The sequence below is a fragment of the Pseudopipra pipra genome, chromosome 4 (assembly GCF_036250125.1).
Source record: "Pseudopipra pipra isolate bDixPip1 chromosome 4, bDixPip1.hap1, whole genome shotgun sequence".
Lineage (NCBI taxonomy): Eukaryota > Metazoa > Chordata > Aves > Passeriformes > Pipridae > Pseudopipra > Pseudopipra pipra.
In genome coordinates this window covers 39,690,580-39,711,853 of record NC_087552.1, presented here as the reverse complement: position 1 = coordinate 39,711,853, position 21,274 = coordinate 39,690,580, and the positions used below count along the sequence as shown (strand labels likewise).

The 21,274-nt window shown below is 35.8% G+C and overlaps 1 protein-coding gene across 9 annotated transcripts in view; it reads right to left on the bottom strand.

Annotated features, from left to right (window-relative positions):
- Nucleotides 1–20,719, bottom strand: part of WDR17 (WD repeat domain 17) — a 56,928-nt gene extending 36,209 nt beyond the window's left edge. The window contains exons 1-6 of one of the 9 annotated variants that reach the window (XM_064652524.1): nt 20,621–20,637; nt 19,137–19,229; nt 10,111–15,700; nt 4,527–4,655; nt 3,341–3,524; nt 1,371–1,601 (exon numbers count right to left, since the gene is read on the bottom strand). In XM_064652524.1, coding sequence (XP_064508594.1) covers nt 1,371–1,601; nt 3,341–3,524; nt 4,527–4,655; nt 10,111–10,221 — 655 coding nt within the window. In that variant the 5' untranslated portion in view covers nt 10,222–15,700; nt 19,137–19,229; nt 20,621–20,637. The other 8 variants (XM_064652525.1, XM_064652532.1, XM_064652527.1 and 5 more) reach the window with 8 other exon arrangements.
- Between the last annotated feature and the right edge of the window lie 555 nt (nt 20,720–21,274).

The following is a 21,274-nucleotide window of genomic DNA, read 5'->3' as shown; positions in this document are numbered from 1 at the left end:
TCACAAAAGAATCCAAAAGGAACCCTCCTGAAAACCCTGTTAAATTTTAATTTTCGTTAAGAGAAGATATCAGCACTATAGATCATGCAGCTGAGTCACAGGTCATTTAAACAAGCTGGGCTTATTTTGAGAACAAATGAAAGGTAAAGTAGTACAGAATATTTGGTTCTATATGACTGCATTGTACTCCTCTAAAAATTAGGTACTAATTGTTGCATATTTTTTCTTTGATCTGAATGTTCTGCTACATTAATGGATAGCCTAGAGTTAATAAAAAAGAAAATACAGCCATGAGAGAAAAACGTAAGTAGGTAACAATAATTAAAAAAAGTGTAGTCTCCTAATTATGCAGCAATGAGTCACACTAAAATAGAAATACTAGACCCTTCAGCGAGTCAATCACACTGAACTTTGAAGCGATCAACCAGAACTTGTGGATGTTCAGGTTCTCTCACAATAGCATTTTGTAGGATATCTACAAAAAGACTGAAACCTTTAAAAGTAAGGAATAGGAATTTTGTTAAATTTATTTCACTTGGTGACAAACTAAGTTCTGATCCAACGACAACACATTTCACATGAGGTAGATGAGGGCTGAACTTCAATCTCAAAGCAAAAAAGTTAGCTCTCTATTCTTTACTGTTAAAGTACCAATTCTTTGTGTCACCCATGTCTGCCCCTCCACTTTCTTTTTTTTAAACAGAAGGCCTATATTCACCCTACTGATTTCACTTTCTTCAGTGTATTGTTACTTTTTAGAAGCCACCAGTTAAAAAAGTCAGACAAATTTTGACTATAAACTGTAAACTAGAAACCCACAGTTAATAAAACAGCTAACTTGGATAAGCCTATGTTTTCAATTATATCTGAATGTTAAGACACATATTAAAGGAATTTACATTTAAAGTGTAATCACAGTAACGGTACTTCTATTTTATTATTCTGTTACAATCTATTTTTCAGTATTACCTAGTTTTGAAACACATTTTAATAAATTTATCTGTTCACCAAAATTTTCATGATCTATTCTCAAACACATCTACGTTTTCACCCAAACAAATTCTTTGTCTTTTTCTAGTAGTATAAAGAAAGCAAGTTAAAAGGAAACTAATACTGGTCTGCATCCTTTCAAAATCATGATGGCTTCAATGTCATTGGCTTAATTACAGGAATGTAATGAAGGAGATGTAAAGAAAATGCTCTGCATTGTATAACTAAGAAAACATATTTTTGTGATATGGGAGGAGTAGGAATACTATGTATGTACCCACATTATAAAATATTTATTAAAGAGGTGCAGAATTACACACATATACAGAAACAAGCAATATATATATAAAAAATAAATATTTTACCATATCGGTTTTTACCTGGCTGAAAAATAGATAGGCTTCCATCAGTATGTCCAAACACCACTTTTCCTTTTTTCTTTGGATGCCATCTAAACAGACTGATATCTGACAAGAAACTATGTGCTTCTCTATGTACAGTTACCCCGCTGTCAGGTCCTGAGATAGTCCAAATGTACAACGGCCCTCTATGGGACACAAATGCAACTGCATCACCTGCATTCCAACACCAGCTAAGTGATGAAGGAATTCCTGAAACATACAGGTAAACCTGATAAGAACCAGGATATGAAATTCAGTATAGTATTCCTTAACGCAGAATCAGCAATTTTCTCGAAAAATTGTAGAAATAATTGTTCTACATAAAAATTACTAGACTGAAATTTAGACAATGGTATGAACATCTCATGCTATAAAAGTAAATTACACATTTCCATAGGCACGAAGTAAAATTATTTCCCAAATTACTTTAATACTACTTTGATGGACTGTATTTTACGGTATCTGTACTTCATTAGTGTTAAAGAGAATCACACTTATGAAAGAGGATAAGCCTGATCCTGTAAACAATACTTTCATTCATTTGGAATCCCATTCACCACTACGTTTTACTGTAAGCTATTCGCTACTAAGCTAGTAAAATATTGAGAACCTCAAAATGCCTATTTTTGCAATGAAATTCAGAGATAAATACAACAGAGACAGATATTTGTGAAAAAATTGGAAAGCCAGCTCTGTAATCTAAGGGAACTCTTCATAGCTTCCTTCTGGATATGTGACAGTTCTAATTCAGTTGCCTTACACCTAACTGTAGGCATTCCAGTTTAGAAATTTTGACCTTAACATCTCCAACCCTCATTATCTCCATAGCTTAAAAATGTCTGCCTGAAGGAATAAATAAGAAAAACTCCTCAAGCTGACAATTTAAAATTGTTTTTACATATTTTCACATGGCAACGTCAAAGAGTGTAAAAGAGGCATTAATAGGAAATTTAAACATATTATCCTAAAAGTAAATTAGTTTTTAAAAATATTAAAATAATAATAATAACACTTCTTTCATGTGTAGTCATTGGCTGAAGTAGATTTTTAAACAAGCAATGTATTGAAAAATAAGTATCTGCTTTTATATTAATGCATAAACTGATACAATATTTCTTTTAGAATAGATGAAATCAGTCTGGGTTTTCCTTTTGCATGATATGCAAGATGTACAAGGTTTTCAGAGGTATTTCAAAATGCTCAGGAGAGAACAGAGTAGGGAGTCCCAAAATGGCTTAATAGATCCTGAGATTCTGACTGTTCTTAGGTTGCACTCATTTTCCAATAATGCAAATGTAAGAGTCAAGAACACCTGATGAAATTGACTGTAAGAACAGAAATACAGGTCCTGGTTTTGACTAAAGGGAATAAATCAGAGCTGGGTAGAGAGAGGTAATTGCAGACACAGATGTTTAACCCCCTGGACCTGTAACACAATGTCCAAATCAGCAGTTTCAAGTCCTGAGAGAAAATTCAGGTAGACAAGTTTTAGGGTATTTAAACAAAAGCTGTTTTTCAAATTCACTATAATTTATACTTGAATCTGTTAAGACTACATTTTATTTGCTTTCACTTAGGTAAAGTTATCATGAAAACACACAAGTTTAAAAATTTAATTATTTATCCTTTTATACAGATGAAAATACTGTGCTGGGTTTCTTTTCCTGCTCAATAAGAAATCACTAACAAAGTTAATTCTTGAATTGTTCAAGTACTTTAGAAAAAAAGAATAACCTCTTTCTTTACCACTTACAAGATGGTTCACAGCAATTCATTCACACTATCATTACTTTCTAAAATTGATTGCAACAAATCTGTCAAGAATATTGTTTTGGGCAATTGTTAAACCTCTGGCCTAACAACTGCTTAGAGTTTTCACTGTATCAAGTATTTCTCATAACCGTGGATTAAAAAGCTGTATGGATCAAATATCTCCTTGTCTGAAATACCTTTTGTATTGTCCAGCTTGGCCACAACTTTCTGTTCATTCACATTCCAAATAATCACTAAACTATCTGCACTGGCACTTGCAAACACGTCAGGGTTGTGGGGACACCAGGATATGGCTGTGATTGTCTTCTTATGCTCAGACATAATTGCATGGAGCTTGAACTCATTGTATCGGTGATCCAACTAAACAAATAATAAAAGGCATTTTAGACATACATTTTTTGTAAACTCACTTTACGTACTATTGGATTGGAGATTAGTTCATATAACAGTATTAGACTTACAGATGAACTTATAGTGGATTTAACAATTGTCAGCACCTCACATCTGAATAAATTAAATTCTCATATATTTGATAGAAAAGTTGTCAAATATCCAATTAGCTCAATCGGTATTAAGTCTATTCTCTTATCTCTTATAAACTATTAAATTTCATTAATAACTTTATTCAAACAATCCTAAAATGCTTTATTTATAGGCATGGTAACAACCATTTAGTAATCTCCAAAGAGTTAAACAGGATAGAATACGAAAATGAGTTTGAAATCCTTCTCATTTTTTTAATCATACTCATTTTTTCATACAGTTAAAAACTAAAAAGAGAAAAAAAAAATCACATGCCCAAACATGACACAGGAAATTTTGTTTATTTTAATCCTACAAGCAGTATAACTCTTGAAGTTAAAGTAAGTGTATCCTTTATTTCCTTACATATTTCTCATTCTGAAAATTCCACATCACAGCATTTCTATTTTTTAGTAACCACAAACTTCAGAAGACCACAGTCCTGAGCAGTTTAAGTTCCAAATCAAATAAAGGTGGGCCACAACTCTGGAATCCACAACTTTGAAGCAATTTGATCCACTGTGCACAGGACTATTTTTATACAACAGCTTCAAATGAAACCACAGAATTGCTTCAGTTCTCTCTCAGAACATATTTTTCTGTTGCTGCACTTCATTCATCTCAAGTGTTTGCTGGATTGTGAGCCTGGCTTTTAAAAATAACTCTTGACATATACAACTTTAGGGCTATCTTGAATGGAAGACTGAGCTTTACATAGACATCTTCTAAGCACCTACCATACTTCCAAAAGAATTGCAGAAACATTTATTAAAAGGGTTCAAAGTGAGATCAACAACAATGTAAAAACATAACTATTCTGATAAACAAGGATAATCTTACCTGATAAATATAAATAGCAAGGGTAGCACAGTAGGCAAATCTGTCCCCACTAGCAGCACATATATCCTTGTTCCATGGCTGACATCCAGCAGCTAAAAGTCCCACTTGTTTAACCTGTGACATTTTTGCCTTTAAAACAGAAATTCATTAGACTACAAGAAGACAGAATTTTAAAGAAGAGAATAATACTTCTTTGTTCCCATAATATCTACCTTAAAAATATAACTAGCTTGAGATACAAAAGAATGTATTCAAAATAAAGTCAAGCAGATGTTTACACTTTCTTCAGTGCTACAGAAGAAAGGGTATTGAACACCATTCACAACAATCCATTTGGAAGGAAAAAGAAGCGGCGGGGGAGGGGAAGCAGCGAATGAAAACTTGAATAGTTCTTGATGTGTACTAGCTGAAACTGTTCATCATTCCCATTTTCTTCTGCATTCTGGTTCAATACTTTCTATTATGTTTAATGCCCTCTCTGCTCTCCCATTCGTCTCCCACTGACAGCCAGACAAAATAAACCATATGCTAATAGTTTTGTTTTAAGTTAAACCAACGTGTGTACAAAGGTCTTCAAGCCACTTGCATAGAACAACTATGCAGTTCATATTATCATCATCCTTTATGGGAAGCTTTCTAAATTTTCTTAATAATTACTGTTTAACAAAAAAGTTGAAGTAAGCTGTGAAAAAACAAAGGCAAAGCTTATTGTAACATTACTGTACAGCAAACTATGCCTTCAACATCCAAAACAAATTTCATACTACCATCTTGCTCTGAGTGAGACAACTGTTTTTAACATAAAAACATAAGAAACACCTTGTTGAGCCAGACCAACTATCTACCTAGCCCACATTTGATTCATGATAATATCAACATGTTACTTAGTAACAGAATGTCTCATTTGGGGCCACATTTATGCTGGGAATAGATTAATGGACTGGGGGACATTATGTAGAAAAACATTATATGTAGGATGACTTCTTTAGGTTAAAGAGCAAAGACTATGATGTTGAAAGACAAGAATCTTACAGGTGCTAAAACAATTCAACAAGTGTTTATTTCAGAGTAACAATACATGTGTCTTATAGGATTCTGCACTAATCTGTATTTAAAAAATCCTGTTAATAGATGAAATTTTTGAATTTTAGATGAAAAATGCTGCTCTGTACAATACCATTCTTTCACTGATTTAAGAATTCATGCTTAATAAGTGTTCTTAAAATTTGATTTTTCAACTAGATTTTTCCTATTCAGGTATATATAAAGAAGTTACATGCATAAAATATTCTGAGCTGTATTACAGAAAGGAATGTACACTTTATTTACTAATATTTGTTGTTTTAAACTTATTATTTCCTGCTCCTTGTAATGAGCTATATACCATTTTACAAAGGGAAGAATTTGCTTTGAAATTCAGTACAATAGTATCTAGAAGAAATGACAGTTGCATCGCATACTGACTTAGTCTCCTGTAAGTATCATGCATTAAAGCAGTTTCCTGCAGATCTTTTCGGACATTATAGATTTCTGTTAAGCATACTTATAGTATAAGGGAGAAAGCAGCGTTCATCAGAACAGCCTGAGTAAAAAAACAAAAAAGGGCAGCATAACTGAATATATATAGGTATGATTTCACACACGGTGCATTTTTATACATTTTTCATACTTTCTAAAAAAGCATTTTATTTTGAAATAAGGGATGTACAAGTAATTATACTGAACTCTAAATATACACTGAAAAAAACCCTGTGCATGTAAAAAATGTACACCATACTGGGAAAGCTATCAGATGATGCCCACAGTTTCCAAGGAGATGAAATAAAGAGGGAGGACAACAAAAACCTTTCTTTTCAATTGGCAGAAGCAGGAACACTCTAAGCCCTCTCCTGTTGCTAAATATAGAAAAAAAAGAAAAAACCAACCAACCACAATAAACTTAAATTTTGTATATCATAAATACTATTGAAAAATAACAACTGAATGGACTATATACAGAGCCACGGCTTTATATTAACAGCTTGAAGATAAATGCCTAATAATCCCTACCTTAGCATAGGTGTCATTTTTTGTAAACCACTTTAGCATTTCCACGTTCATTCCAATACCTTGCTGCTCCCAAAAATGGAAAATATTATTCTGGTTGTAGAACGAAATCACTTTACTTGACAGATGAAGGAACTAAACCTTGATGTTCACAGAATAATGCAGTTACTACAGGATACAGGAGAAAAGACTGAGCATTGTGTCGCACCACACACAAAACGGCAGTGTCAGTAGCCTGGCAACTGCAGCTCTTTAAAAGGCACCATTTTAATTTTAACCTAACTCCTGCTTCTCTGCTTCAGCTACTCAGTGTATTTCATTGCTTGTTGTATTTCCCAATTGTACTACAGTGACACTTGTAGAATAATAACAGCTCTTTAAACCCATCACTTAACACTCTTCCATTATCAATACATGTGCTTGCATGTTTTAAGTATCCGTAACTTTATAACCATCAAGCACAACCAATAACAGATGCTTACATATCCTTTGATTGCGGTCCATGTGGTGTATGACCTGTCCAAACGAGTCCCCATGCAGTACGGCACGCATACAAATGTGGATATACAATAGCCTTATATTAATCAATATGCTTCTGTGTATACAAACCCCTAGTTTCTTAACAGCTATATACAGTGAAGTGCCAGTGTCCTCTGCTTCTGTTCATTCTATTGTCACTGTCTTCCCATTAAGTTTGCATCTTTTCTTATGTGGAAAGCATGCTGATGCTCCTGTAACTACTGTCCTCATGTAACAATATTTTTGTCACTATATCAATGATAACGTAATAATCAAAAAGATCTTTAGTGATACCAAAGTGATGTCTCCCTAAGATATTGGGTATATTTACCCATCTTTGAGGGAAAATCCATTGAGGATGAAAATGTGACCTAGGAACCACAGTTTCAAATTCATTACCATATCAAATGGGACCAGTTTGAAGCAATTTCATTTAAGTTTGCTAAAAGCATGGAGTTCTTCAAGGCTACCAAGAAATCTTGACATGTCTGCAAGACACAGCAGTAAACAACTTCTGCCTGACAATGCCTGCCTCAATAGCATTGAGTCTCATGTAATAACATAAACATAATTAATTCATTAATAACATATTCATAATTAAATATAAATAATTCTTCCACCAAGCACATTACAGCCATGTTAAGAAATTAAATTCTCATAATTTTTCCAGACCCATGAAATGATGGAGAACTGGAAATATTCTGGTATATATGAAGCTTAAAAGCTAATAGTAAACTTATACCGTGAAAATTTTGACAAAATAAAAAAAATTCTTCCTACTTTGGAATGCTGCAAAATGCTAATGAATTTTCAGTTCTTGATGTGATCTACCCAACTGCAGTTACTAGTGTAGGTCTCTACATAGTCTGATTGAGATGATACACACTACTTCAAGAAACTGCTTCTGGGCAAAAGATGAGCTAAGTCTGACTATATTAATAATGACAGTCACAATGTAAAACAATGTAGAATAATTATATAGGTTTACACATGTACTGCTCGACACAGAAATGCAGCCTGACATACCCTCCAGCAGAATTTAACCAAAGTAGTCTACTACTTACTAAAGCACCAGATTTGTTGCTAGTTTGCCCTTAAGCAGTAGAGACAATTTGTACACTTCTCTGCAAAAACTGGGAAAGTTTTTTCCACTTTTGTATACAATTCATGGCATACAGGTCATCTACAGCTCCCAGAGAATCAGAAGATTAACCAGAGGCAGGAAGAGGGTGCCTTGGACAAAGCTTTGAACTTCAACAAGACTCTTCAAAAACACCAGAATTGCAGATGACATTTCCTAGCCTATGGTAACCTAGCAAGTGTTCAAAATGCGTGCATTCCGTTATCCAGACAATGACTAGGAAAAGAATACTTTGATTTAAAAGCTCATTTTAAATGAACAAGTGTTCTACTAGTGTTCACAGCCATTTTAAACCTCCACAATAAACTTGGACCCAAATCACTACCAGAATTTCTTTAACCACAGGATCTCTTGGCTTCACAAGGGAAGTAGTTGTGGACCTTTCTCTGAAGTTTGAAACTTGAAATCGCAGCCCAAGATTGTATTTCACAGAAACAAACATTTGAAATAAAACCCAAATACATTAATCCAAGATAGATACCCTGCTTAGAAAATCTAAGGTAAACATCATTAAAAAAACATAACTTAAAACAAGCCTTACAGAGGAGTGGTTTTGACTGTCTTGACTACACTACTTGTACTTTTCACTAGAATATCCTTTATTGTGCAACTTTAACAAAGTAATATAAAGACCAACACTTGGGTTCAAAACAAAGCATGCAGAAATGCTAACAGTTCTAACAATACATCATCAGCAATGCTAAACTACACACCTAATCAATACAAAACACATCTAGCATCATCTATAGAGTATTGGTTAATCGTATGGTATCAGAAATCTAGTTTGCAGATACTGTGTGTAATACAAAGAGATATATACAACCATGTCTGATCTCACTATGAAGCATCTAAGAGTTTCCATAAGATTTTGTTCTCCTCTTCCAATCCGGAACTACTCCAATCACCAGAAGATTGCTTTTCTGTATACAAATTGCCAAGGTAGTTCTGATGTCAGATAAAGTTACCTCTTGGCACGTCCCACACCTGAATCTCTGATGACAGCTACTAAAAGGTAACTCCACATCTGAAACATTCGCATCACGAGTGATATATAAAAAGAGAGCAGTGAAACAGTATTAAAATCTGCCGGTTTTTTTTACTTACGAGCATATAACTGGCATTATCAAGTAATACACAATAATATAATGAAAGCAGCTGCTTATGTTTCAGTAGCATCTCCTGCATTCCAATTTGTTAGCTGACGATATTGTATGGAAACAAGAAAAAGAAATCACAGAAATAATGGTTCCATAAAGGAGCTTAACACAGTGAAATATATGAGACTTATATTCACTTCCTACCATAAACCTATGAAAGCAGCTGCAGTCTAAGCTTGCCTAAGGCATGCAGTTAATAAACATTAAAAAAAAAAATCAAAGATATCCTGCAAATGTTGCTATAGTAACAACTCCCCCTCCTCAGAAACATGTTAATAAAAACGTACAGCTATCCAAGGTACAACTAGACACATTTAATATCTCCCAAATATTTTTGTTTTACTCAATTACTGCTTATAACTACTTTAGTTTACTCCATGCATGCTATATTAATTCCTCTAATACAATAAAATTAAATGTTTGATTTCCATCTCATTGCATATTAAAGAATTACTCATTAAATTATGCAACCTAAAAATGCAAGTAGGTGGCCATCAAACTTCCAGTACCTTTTATCCAGCTAGCAACATTAGTTTTCAAAAATCTCATTTTGGATGTGCTTTACCCAGGATTCAAGACCTCATTAAAACTACTAAAAATCCCTTGCGAGTACCACAATGGAAATATTATTTTTTGATACTATCAATATAATAAACAGCAGCTTAAAGAAGAAAAATATAAAAGCAGTAAAAGAGAAAATTTTAATTTAAACAATTCTTACTCGTCGTTGTCCTTCATACCAATCATCTTCATCAAACCAGTGAGAAATATAAGTCATCCAAGCCATGACAGAAGGCACAGTTGAAATAAAAAATACAGAACCTGAACACATATAAGTCCAATGTGTTCTGTGCTAAAATTTACTCAACACTACAACAACCTACTCAAAGAACAGATCTGAACTCTGATATGAATTTACATTAATAAGCTTTAAAATCATAAATCTGAAATACTTTTAGCAGCAATTTAAATGCTCTATGTCTTGGATTTTCTACTGGAAAACAGAAATCAATAATAAAACAATAAATAGATTATATATTCATATATTTTAAGTTAAAGCAGACTAGTGCTTCAAGCTCTAGATTTTGCTGTGTTTCTGAGCTCTGAAAATGAGGTGCTGTTTGAGTAATTCTTATCTGTCTCCTAAAAATTACTTTCTTTTTTCAAATGAAATGTCTGTATGAAATGTTCAGTGCATAAAAGCTTGTATTGAAATGTAATCTTCAGAGTCATGGGGAACGATTTGTTTTAGTTATGTAGGGAGTGGTTTCAATTGGCACAGTAGGAGGGGCCAAAACTATCACAAATGCCAAACATCGGTTTAACATTTTTTGAAAAAGGGAGAAAAAAAGAAAGAAAAAAAGATCTGCAACTCCATTGTTTGCAGCCAGTAGAGCCTGAAAGGCTCAGCTACAGCCACCAGCACTGGCTGGGAAATATAAAAAGCCCAATTTACCTAATTCATCGAAATGGATCTGTTTCATTTTTCTCTCTCAGAAGAGTTTCACATATCTGATGGCATTTATTCCTTCCACAGGCAGTATCCTTTGCTGGTATGCTCCCCAGTTTCATATTAAATTTCACAGTACATTATAGCAATGAAAAAAAAAGGTAAAAAGAGGAATAAAAGCTGTACTGCTCACACCACATTTCGGTACTGCAGCAGCACACTTCATCAGCTGTGCTGTTTAGGAGATATTTTCATACAAATCTTTCTGACTGCATGATTACAGCAACTATCAGATCCTCAACAGAGATTATGAAGATCTAAAAAACCCAGTTGCTTAAGCAACCCAGAATCCAGACAACCTCTGCCTTTCTGTACTGGATTAACAAGCTGATTTCCAAAATCAGTAATATAATAAATGCAAAAAACTGCAAAGTCAATTGTTTAATCGAGAAATAAACAAAGCAAAGTAGAAAAAGAACAGGTGGAAGTATCAACTATTAACCTGATGTTAGTGGTGAACATTACTTACCATTTCCACAGAGCAACTCAGTGTCATTACCTGTCCTACTCCAGCACACGTAGTTTCCATTAAGGTTATTGTATAAGCAAGCTACATTTCCACATATACAGCAGAGGAATAAAGAAAAGCAGCAATACTATTGGTTTCCAACCTCTTTCTCAGAAATTATGACATCCCAGGGAAAAAACCCAAACAAAAAAATACAAACCACACACAAAACAATAAATATTTAAATCCAGACACTCACTATATTTAGCATTTCAAGACTAACAGATTTTTTTTGTGCTTATACAGTCTTCCAGATAAATGGATACAGACACAAGAACACAGAGAGGGAACTTCTCACCGTACTGCTGAAATTTTTCAAATAACTTGCCCTTTGAGATTTTGGCTCAAACAATGTGAAGTGCACATTATTACATGGTCTGATAAACTGTATGAGAAACATAGGATTAATTCAGTCAATTCTAATCACACTGCTGAAAAAATCCCCAACTATATCCAAGTTCTATGACTAAATGATAAAAATATGACTGATGTACCACTCCTATGTATAAAAATTTTACAAATTGCTAGACAAAACATATCCACATTATTTCTGCTTGCTACACACCAAAATCATGGTTTCAAATAAATTAACACATGTCTAGGAAAGTCTTTGCTTTCAGGCTAATCTGTCTTCTCATAAGGGCACATTGCATCATTAAGAATCTTAATCAAAGAATTACAAGTAGTTCAACAGTAACGAAATTGTTTCTCTGTTATGTCTATAGCTGTTCCATCATCTATATGAACTGAGTTTCCTAGTGTCTATACCAACCTGTCAAAACAATGAGTCTCTCAAGACAGACAAACACTGTGATTCACATTTACTTTCAGGATCATCAGGGAAGCATGGGCTAAATGAATATGGATACTGTATTATCCTTTCAGTAAACTGGTAATATCTTCAGCTCAAAGGTACAGATGCAATTCAAATCCTCTCAAGATAGTGTGTGGAAAATTAAACTGCTTAAAAACATCTGTTACAACTACCTGTAAATAAATTAAGAAGTTTTGTGTTAAATTATACATGAAAAATAAAGACATGAAAGACTAGTAGCTGCAAATGCATCATGGGTTCGTTATATTTTTTTGCCTATTCTACCATTCATCTCCAAGTGCTGGAAAAACTATTATATGTGTGCTGGTTTTGGCTGGGATAGATTTAATTTTCTTCACAGTGGCTGGTATGGGGCTGTGTCTCAGATTTGTGCTGAACATAGGGTTGACAATACAGAGATTATAATCAATACAGATTACACAGAGGTGAGGCCTTTTCTGCTTTTTATACTGCCATGCTGGCAGAGGGACTGGAAGTGCATGGGAAGCTGTGAGGAGATGCAGCAGGGAGAGCTGACCACAAATGACCAAGGGGATATTCCAGACAATATGACATCGTGTTCAGCATATAATGGGAGGGGGAAGAAGGAGAAAGGGACATTCGGAGTGATGATTGTCTTCCCAAGTCACCAATGTGCATGATGGGGTCCTGCTCTCCTGGAGATGTCTGAACACCTGCTTGCCCACAGGAAGTAGTGAATGAATTCCTTGTTTTGCTTACTTGTGTGCATGGCTTTTGCTTTCCCTATTAAACTGTCTTTACCCATGAGTCTTGCACCCTTTTACCCTTCCGATTCTCTCCCAAATCTTGGTGTTGGGGGAGTAAGCAAGAGGCTGCATGGCACTTGGTTACTGGCTGGGGTTAAACCATGACATACAGGTATAATAAAACCTATGTGTAGGATGAATAAAGCTTTGTGTACTATTTATTACAATAAAAATATGAAAAATCTCAAAGTATTCTATTCCTTAAATTGTTGTAATTAGGGTTAATATTATTAAATGTTTTATAAGTAACTGAGTATGCATTTAACCTAAAGTACAGTTGGTATCTCTAGTTAAGTGTTCTTTGCTCTCAATGTAAGGACAACAAAATGTACCATGATAGATCAGACCAGAAGAGACATCTTCAAGGTGTATTCAGCCTTACAATAGATTGCCCAATAAATTTATTTACAATATTCCAGAAAGAATGAAAGAAGATAAAAAAAATCATATTCATTTGACGCAGAAACAATTGTTTCATTTTTGAGCTGACAAAAGAAAATGGTATGATGCTACATCAGAGGACATTCAGATTAGACATTAGCAAAAGGTTCTTCACTGAGAGGATGGTCGGTCACTGGGTTCCATCTGGAAGCTGTCATGTCACTAACCTTTCAGAGTTCACTGAGCATCTGAATGATGCTCCTAGTCATATGGTTTAGCAAGGAACAGGGAGTTGGACTCAATGATCCTTAAGGACGCCTTCAAATTTGAGATATTCTATAATCAAGCCTGTGCTGCAGACATTTCACAATTCTCCCTTTGGAACTAGGTACTCCCCTTTAGCTCATTTCAGATTGACTAGGCATAAATACAGAAATCCCAAAATAGCCAGAAGGAAAAAATGGAAGTGATGATGTAAACTGTGGTGCTTTAGGATACAAACATCACAATGTGTGGTTAAAGCTCAGTGCTACAATGGTCAAGAACTAATAAAAACCAAACACCACCAATCACCCTACCTCCCAAAAAATCATAAAAAAAATAAATCAATGGTTATCTTCTATTTATATTTCATATGAAAGTTGATCTTCTGGACACTCCAGTACAGATATCTGTTCATTATGACAGGAAGCTACTACCTTGCTTTCCACAAAGACATGACCTTAAGAATCTGAAAGGATATGCTGGAGACTATAGTGGCCTTAGTCTCTACACACTAAGAAAACTGTACCTAAATAAAACATACCTATATAGTTTACCTAGAAAACAAAGGATAAAAGATTACATTTGAAAGTAATGTCCTATATGGCACTGCAATGAACAAACTAATGCTATTCTCCCATGTTATCTGGCAATATCTGAAGCCAGCAATGCATTTCAGTTGTGAAAAAAGATCTTCATGAATAGCAGAAAGATAATAAACCTCTATTTTGATATTCCACTTTTACCACCAAATTTGCTATTAATTAATAAATGTAGTTGTTATACTGTGACAAATCAAGCATGCACTTCTTTTTTTCCAAATGCATCTCTAACTCACTGCTTCTGCTTAAATATTATAAAGAGAAATATTCAGACATTTGTCTAATGTCTTTAAAAAATCTGGGGTTTTTTAATATATTTTTGCCACAAATCAGCAGCATTATGTATATTTCAAAATTAAGAATTATTTTCAATTAATAACTATATTACCATCTCAGAAATTTTTATTTTTGCTGTACCCAATTCTATGACAAAATTCTCTGCCAATCCATGTAGACATAATTTCACAATATGTCCCATCGTAGCTCTAAAAATTATCTACCTTAACTACTGATTTACTAAAGATTAACGCGCTATGATTTTGCATTTTGAAGACACAAATTTCATTATATGAGTGTCTTCATGACGAAAACACATAACAAATAACTCAAGAACAAAATACTTAAAAAATTACCTTATTAAAAAAGTATAAAAATTCATTATTTAATAATTTGTATGCCATTATGTGAATTCATTACATCAATACCTGTAGTAAAGAAGTCCACTAAAGCCTCCAGTTTTATTTATTAACTAATGCTTTAAGAACCTGTACACTGAGAATATGAAGCATGTAATGATGCTAAATATCCTAAAATAAATCCTAAAATACAATGTTTAGAATAAAGCTGTGCAATAACCAATCATACAACAGTGACACCGCAAACCTATGCCGCAGTGATCCTATGTCATACAAGGTCAGTTAAGAATTAGAATTCCCCAGACTTCCCCTACTCCTACTAAGCTACTAATGGCACAAACATAAGCAGGGCTCTAAATAGTTGTCCTTTTTTATTTTTTCCCTCACTTGCTCGTTCCCAACAAGCTGTATGGATTTATCAGGGCATGACATACAGGACAGCCAGGCCACCTAACAGTGACTAAAATAAGCCATTTGTAACAGACATGCAACACAACCATCATCGCCAGATTTACACTGGGCTGAGACTTTAGAACAACCTTCTCACAAGCTACTTTTAAGATTGAGCTTTATCAGTTTATGGAGGAGATTAAGCTCTAGCTGCCAACAATAGCAGTGGATTGGACTTGATCATGTATCTTCTTAAGGATGTTCCATAACTGGATCTTAAAAATAAATTCAATGAAGCTTTATAGTCTTTTTATAAGAAAATAAATTACCATCTGTTCAGAAAAAAATATGAGTATATTTATATATATAGTACCACTTTTACTATAGCTTAGCAGATGCCTCCATTCTTCTGTGAAGAATACCTGCAACATTTAAGAAATGGGAAGTTAGATGCCTCCAATTGTGTCCTTGGCCAAAAAAGACAAAAAGAGCACACAGTATATTTACAGAGAAAAATTATAATCTTATTCATAAAACTACATCTATACCAAAATACTTGTCTCTGTTTCATAGTCATTACTTGTATAAAATTTGAACATACTCAAAGCTGAAGTGCCTCAGTGTTTAACCTGGCAGGTAGCTAAACCCCACAGTCATTTGCTGATTGTTTGGTCTGTCAGCAAACAGGTAACATGCCAAGAAACACATTGCATGTATTTTTTGTATCATGTTCATAGGATTTATCTATTTCTAGCTAAGTCATTCCATTCTAAGATATTCTTCAGATACATGTTAGATTGCAGTAAATTTAGATTAAAAGAGTTTAAATCCCTTTCTGGAATTAAAATTAACACATTTTAAAGTAAATACTTTTATAATAATATCAACTTTTTGTACTATAGTTTGCTGATGTAGATGTTAAATATAAATTAAATAATAAATACTATTAAGTAAATTTCTATGGCAGATATATGAAATACCATAAACACTTCCTCACATAACAAGAACTTTCCTAAGCAGAAAAAAAGTTAGCATCCGAAGCACAAACAAGACCATAGACAAAATAAACTGAAAGTAGAAAAAAATGTAATGAAAAAAAGGAGAGAAATAATTCTTTCTAGCTGTGAAACTCGAGGAAATATTTAAAATCATCTGTATTTATTAATGGATTTTGTGAGGTAAGAAAGGTTGAACAGTCAAAGTGGGGATGACATCCACCTGTATATCATCTTATATTAATTTTCCTGATTTGGATAAATGGCTAAAGCTGGATGTGGGCAAGAAAGAGTTGATTTCATTAGAAAAACAGATCAACTATTGAAAAGTTGTATCCAAGATAATGTTCTAAATTCTGCCTAGGAATTTTTACAGAGCAATCAGTTTAACAGTTTTGTTCAGACACTTCAGGGGCCACTTGTGCTCCAATAACCATAAAGACAGAAAGAACCCTGAAAAAGCAAACACCACAACCATCTCCAAAGTAAGAAACTCTTTAACTGCAACAAGATTGCACTCCATTCTCTGGAAAGGTGAACGGGATACAAGTACGTGCATGTTCCGAGCCAGCAGTTCAGTACAAAAAGCATGCTGTAGGTTAGCAACAAATGGCTACAGAGCTTTCACAACGCTAACCTCACACTTGACAGTGGAAGTTTTAATCTTTCTTTCCTGGAACCTAAACCTATGTATGAAATTGATATTGGGGATATGACATATCCTCATTAATTCCATCATTATCAGTCCTCCATCACAGGTATTTTCAGACAACAGGTACCAACTTGAAAAGGAAGTTAGGAGAATGAAAATAGTGGCATTAAATAGTTCTCTTAGACCTCGATTTGCCTATGCTAAAAAAATTTAAATATAATCAAGCCTAGCAAAAAACTCCCAAATGATTCTTTAGCCAGATTGAAAAAGAGAATACAAAAGGCCAAACCAAAGAGATTAGGGTTCAGACTATCAAATTAGGCCATTTATGTCTCATTAAGAAAGAGGCTACAGAGCACATCATCTAATGGTACAAGTAAATGTCAACAATTATATCTAAAACAGAAACAAAACAGATCTTAAAACATATAAACCAAAGGGATTTGGTTTATACACCTTCTGCCCCCAAAAGATGCAAATAGAGATGGTTGGTTTCAAGAAACCACGAAATTGAGTACAAACTACAAAACTGTAGCACATCAAGCAGAATGGAATCAGTCAAAAGGAGAGAAAGAGGAAAAAAAACATATAAAGTCAGTCAAACACAGGATGTAATAAACTAGGGGAAAAGTATGAACCACCAATGGGATGCAGACAGAAGAAGAGATATACAATGTGTTAGGAAAGCTATTTTCAACACAGAAGGAAGCTTAACACTGTTGTACCAGGCATTCATGCACTACGTTTGGTAGGTATATTCAAGAGAGATGAATTTAAAGATTTATATACAGGGTTTTAAAAAAGCCTGGTATGATGAGGTAATTACCAGAGATACATAAGTGTTATTTAAATCAATTTATATCATACACACTAAGCAGTGGGGTTCAAATTGGTCACATAGGCTGAAAGGCAGGTAAAGGTTCCTGAACCTGCAGCAAACTTACAGTCATTAGAAGCATTAAGAAAAAAACTTCATTAAGGAGGCAAAAAGCAGTATGAATGTAATCAATATGAAACCTATAATATACAGCCCAAGAAAAAAAAATATGACATCAATCCTTTTCCACTGCAACAATGGCTTCTGAGAGCCTCTCCCATCATTAAATAGGACATTAGGCACTGGACAACAAATAAAAAGATTCATCACTGATGAAGATCTTAGAAATCACTACTTATCAACTTGTCTGCTTACACACAGCTTCCCACAGAAAACTGAACTAAATAGCCCAAGTGAAAAAATGTAATGAGGAGACTTATAAGAGAAAAAGTGCAGTTAAGGTTATCACCATAAATTAAAACACCAACCAAGAAAGAATTGGATGAGGCATGTTCCAATCTTTAGGCTATCTTGAGAGCTAGTATAGATATTGTTAACAAATAAAAAAAAGTCAGCAAAATTGTACAGGCCTATACTGATAGCCAAATAAATCCCTCACACAGCAGCAAAATCAAATTCTCCAGTCTGTGCTGGAACAGGATAAGGACTAAACGGCCCCAATGGATTCAGCCAAGGTGTGCTCATAGGACACAAATGGGGAAAAGAATACTATACAAAGCTTCTGTCTTTCTCCAGTGCTCAGCTGCTACCATAAATAAGGGCTAGCCTAAGTAACACAATGTCACTGAATTGCCTATATCCTACAGGTGAATTCACAGTTCTTGTGGTCAGTTGCTGTAATTCAAATGTTATATTGATAGTTACTTCTCTTCTTGTGCTGCATATCTTTTGCTTTATAGAACAAATTATGTGAGTTACACAATATCATCACCAGGACTTGCTGAAGTAACTCTGTCTACATCAACTCTGACTCAAAGACTGCAGGAAGAGGAAGTATTGCTTTCCCTAGTTATCATCTCCTATTACCACTGTTACTGATGCACTGAATTCAATGGACCATTAGTCAAACTTACCAAGGACTTTCCTATTTTGTTCTTGCTATATGGAAATTTTCTTCATAGCAGATGACCAAAGGACAAATTTATCACTGTGTTATGGGCCCTTTAAATAGCCAGAGCTACTAAATGAGTCCAAGATTTGGTGTAACAGAATGCACAAAACATTGAAACATTGAGAGCTGGAAGAAGACTGTAGATACCTTGTCAGGGAGAATAATTAATAAGCGACCAAAAAATCAGTAAGTAAAACAATGGTCCTATGATATTTAAAAATTTTTGCATTATTGGTATTATTTCATGCATACTCTATATTACCTTTGCAAGTTCTTTAGATCAGCATGTCTCCATATGGGTTGCAACTATTTGCTAAAGATGACTACAGTCTTAAACTGAAGCTTTTGAGCAGTTCTGATATGCAAAACAAAAATAATGGTAACACAAAGTTAATTAGACTAATTTGTGCAAGGTACTTATTCTCTTACAGAAACCTTAAAACATATCAGTAACCTATACAGTTGTGCCTATAATTAGGAAAGAAATGCCACAACCTAAGTGCATTTTCCCTGGTTTAGGACTACAAAGAGTTAGGAAGCGCAAAGGTTAGCACCTTGAACTTTGTTTTAAACAATGGAAAACGTCTTCCCATTAATAACTTATGCAAAATAACTCTGTTATAAAGTCTGAAAAACATCTGATTGTTTACCATATGTGTTTATTATTAGAATTCTTCCCCTGAAATGCTCTTATGAATAGCAGGTAGCTGCAAGTTTTCATGGCAAAATTTTTAAATGAGGCATAAAACCAGAGGCTGTACACTCCTCAAAAAACTTCTGGAATTAGTTAGAAAGAGACATAATGGACTTCCTAGCCCATAACGTTTTTGAAATACTAAGTGCATGGCCATCAGAAGGATACTCTTGCAACAAGTTTTGGGGCTCAAAAAGGACATTTCCAAGTATTTATGTTTTATATCATGCAGTGGTTAAGTCCATTATTAAGGACACTATGGTCTTTATTGATTCTAAAATCCAGGATTATGATCTTTACTGCAGCATTCCAAGTAATTAAAGATCTTAGACTTTGATTTCATACCTGCCTTCTTTAAGCCTTCCAAAACAGTTTCTCAAATTATTGTATGACCACCTCTTTGTACAGTAACATCTCTTAAGGTATCAGAGGAATTTACTGAACAGAAATAAAAATTATTTCTTCATTTGCAGAGTCTGCTTTCTCAAATTCGCTTTCATAAGTTTTGCGTGCTTAGCCTGCAGTTTGCTTTTGTATTTGAATGCTTTTTTTAATTCTCTAAGCTTGATTTTGCTCCCCCTTCCCACACTTGTCCCAGCTACAAAAAGCATTTAGAGTACAAACAAGCCCAAAGCTCTCCCTCCCTATGGAGGGCGTTTGCCACACTGCTCGCTTCTTCTAAAGATTGCTGCCTCCGCCTCCACTCGATTTTAAGTTCGTATTTCTGCACAAGCACGTCTGTACAGATACACATACAGCAGGAAAGACCCCCAACCAGTGCAAAATCCAGACAATACCGACAGCCCGCTCCTGGATGCTTCAGACACCGCCCGAAGCCCCGGGAGCTCCGCGGGGCCGTTCCGTCTCCGGAGCGCAGGTGTGCGCAGGTGTGCGCAGGGCGGCGCGGCCCGGCAGCCCCCGGCCGGCTGACGCTCCCGGCCGTGCCGCACCCCTCGGGGCGAGAAGCGCCGCCGCACCCCTCCCTCCCTCCCGCACGGCCCGGCTGCCGAGCCCCTGCCACTGCCACTGCCCAGGCGGCCGCCAGCCCTCACCTGCCCGCCCGCAGAGCCCACAGCGCATCCACCGCCGCGCCGGCGACTCCAGCCCCGTCTCCCGGGCAACCCGCGGGCCCGCCCCCGCCGCGCCATTGGAGCCACACGCCGGGAGCGCGTTACCGGGCAACGCGGCGGCAGCGCCGAGCCCCGAGCGCCGGCGGAGAGAAGGGGGACACCGCGGGGGCGAACCCGGCCCCGGCTCGCTCTTGTTAGGGTGGTGATGCATTGGGACAGGCTGCCCAGGGGGGTGGTCCAGTCACCATCCCTGGAGGTGTTCAGGAGTCGGTTGAGATCTGGCCCTGGGTGATAGGGGTTAGTGGAGTAGGAGTTACAGTGGTAGTGCTGGCTTCACATCTGGACTGGATGATCTGGAAGGTCTCTTCCAACCTTGATGATTATGATTCTTCCATGCGGGTTCCGAGAGGGGAGGCGGCTGGGGAGGGGACGTGTCAGAGCCAGCGAGCCGCCCTCCCGTTACCGTGGGGGCACCAGGAACCAGCGTCAGGCGGAAAGAGCGGATTTTGCGCGCCCCGAGGACCTGTTGTTAAGCTCAGCACTGTAAGGTGACATGAATTTTGAGCCGTTTAGCTATACCTGCGCCTAGTTTGCAGAGGGCGTGGCTCCAATGTTGTTGGGCTGAAAGGAGTTGCA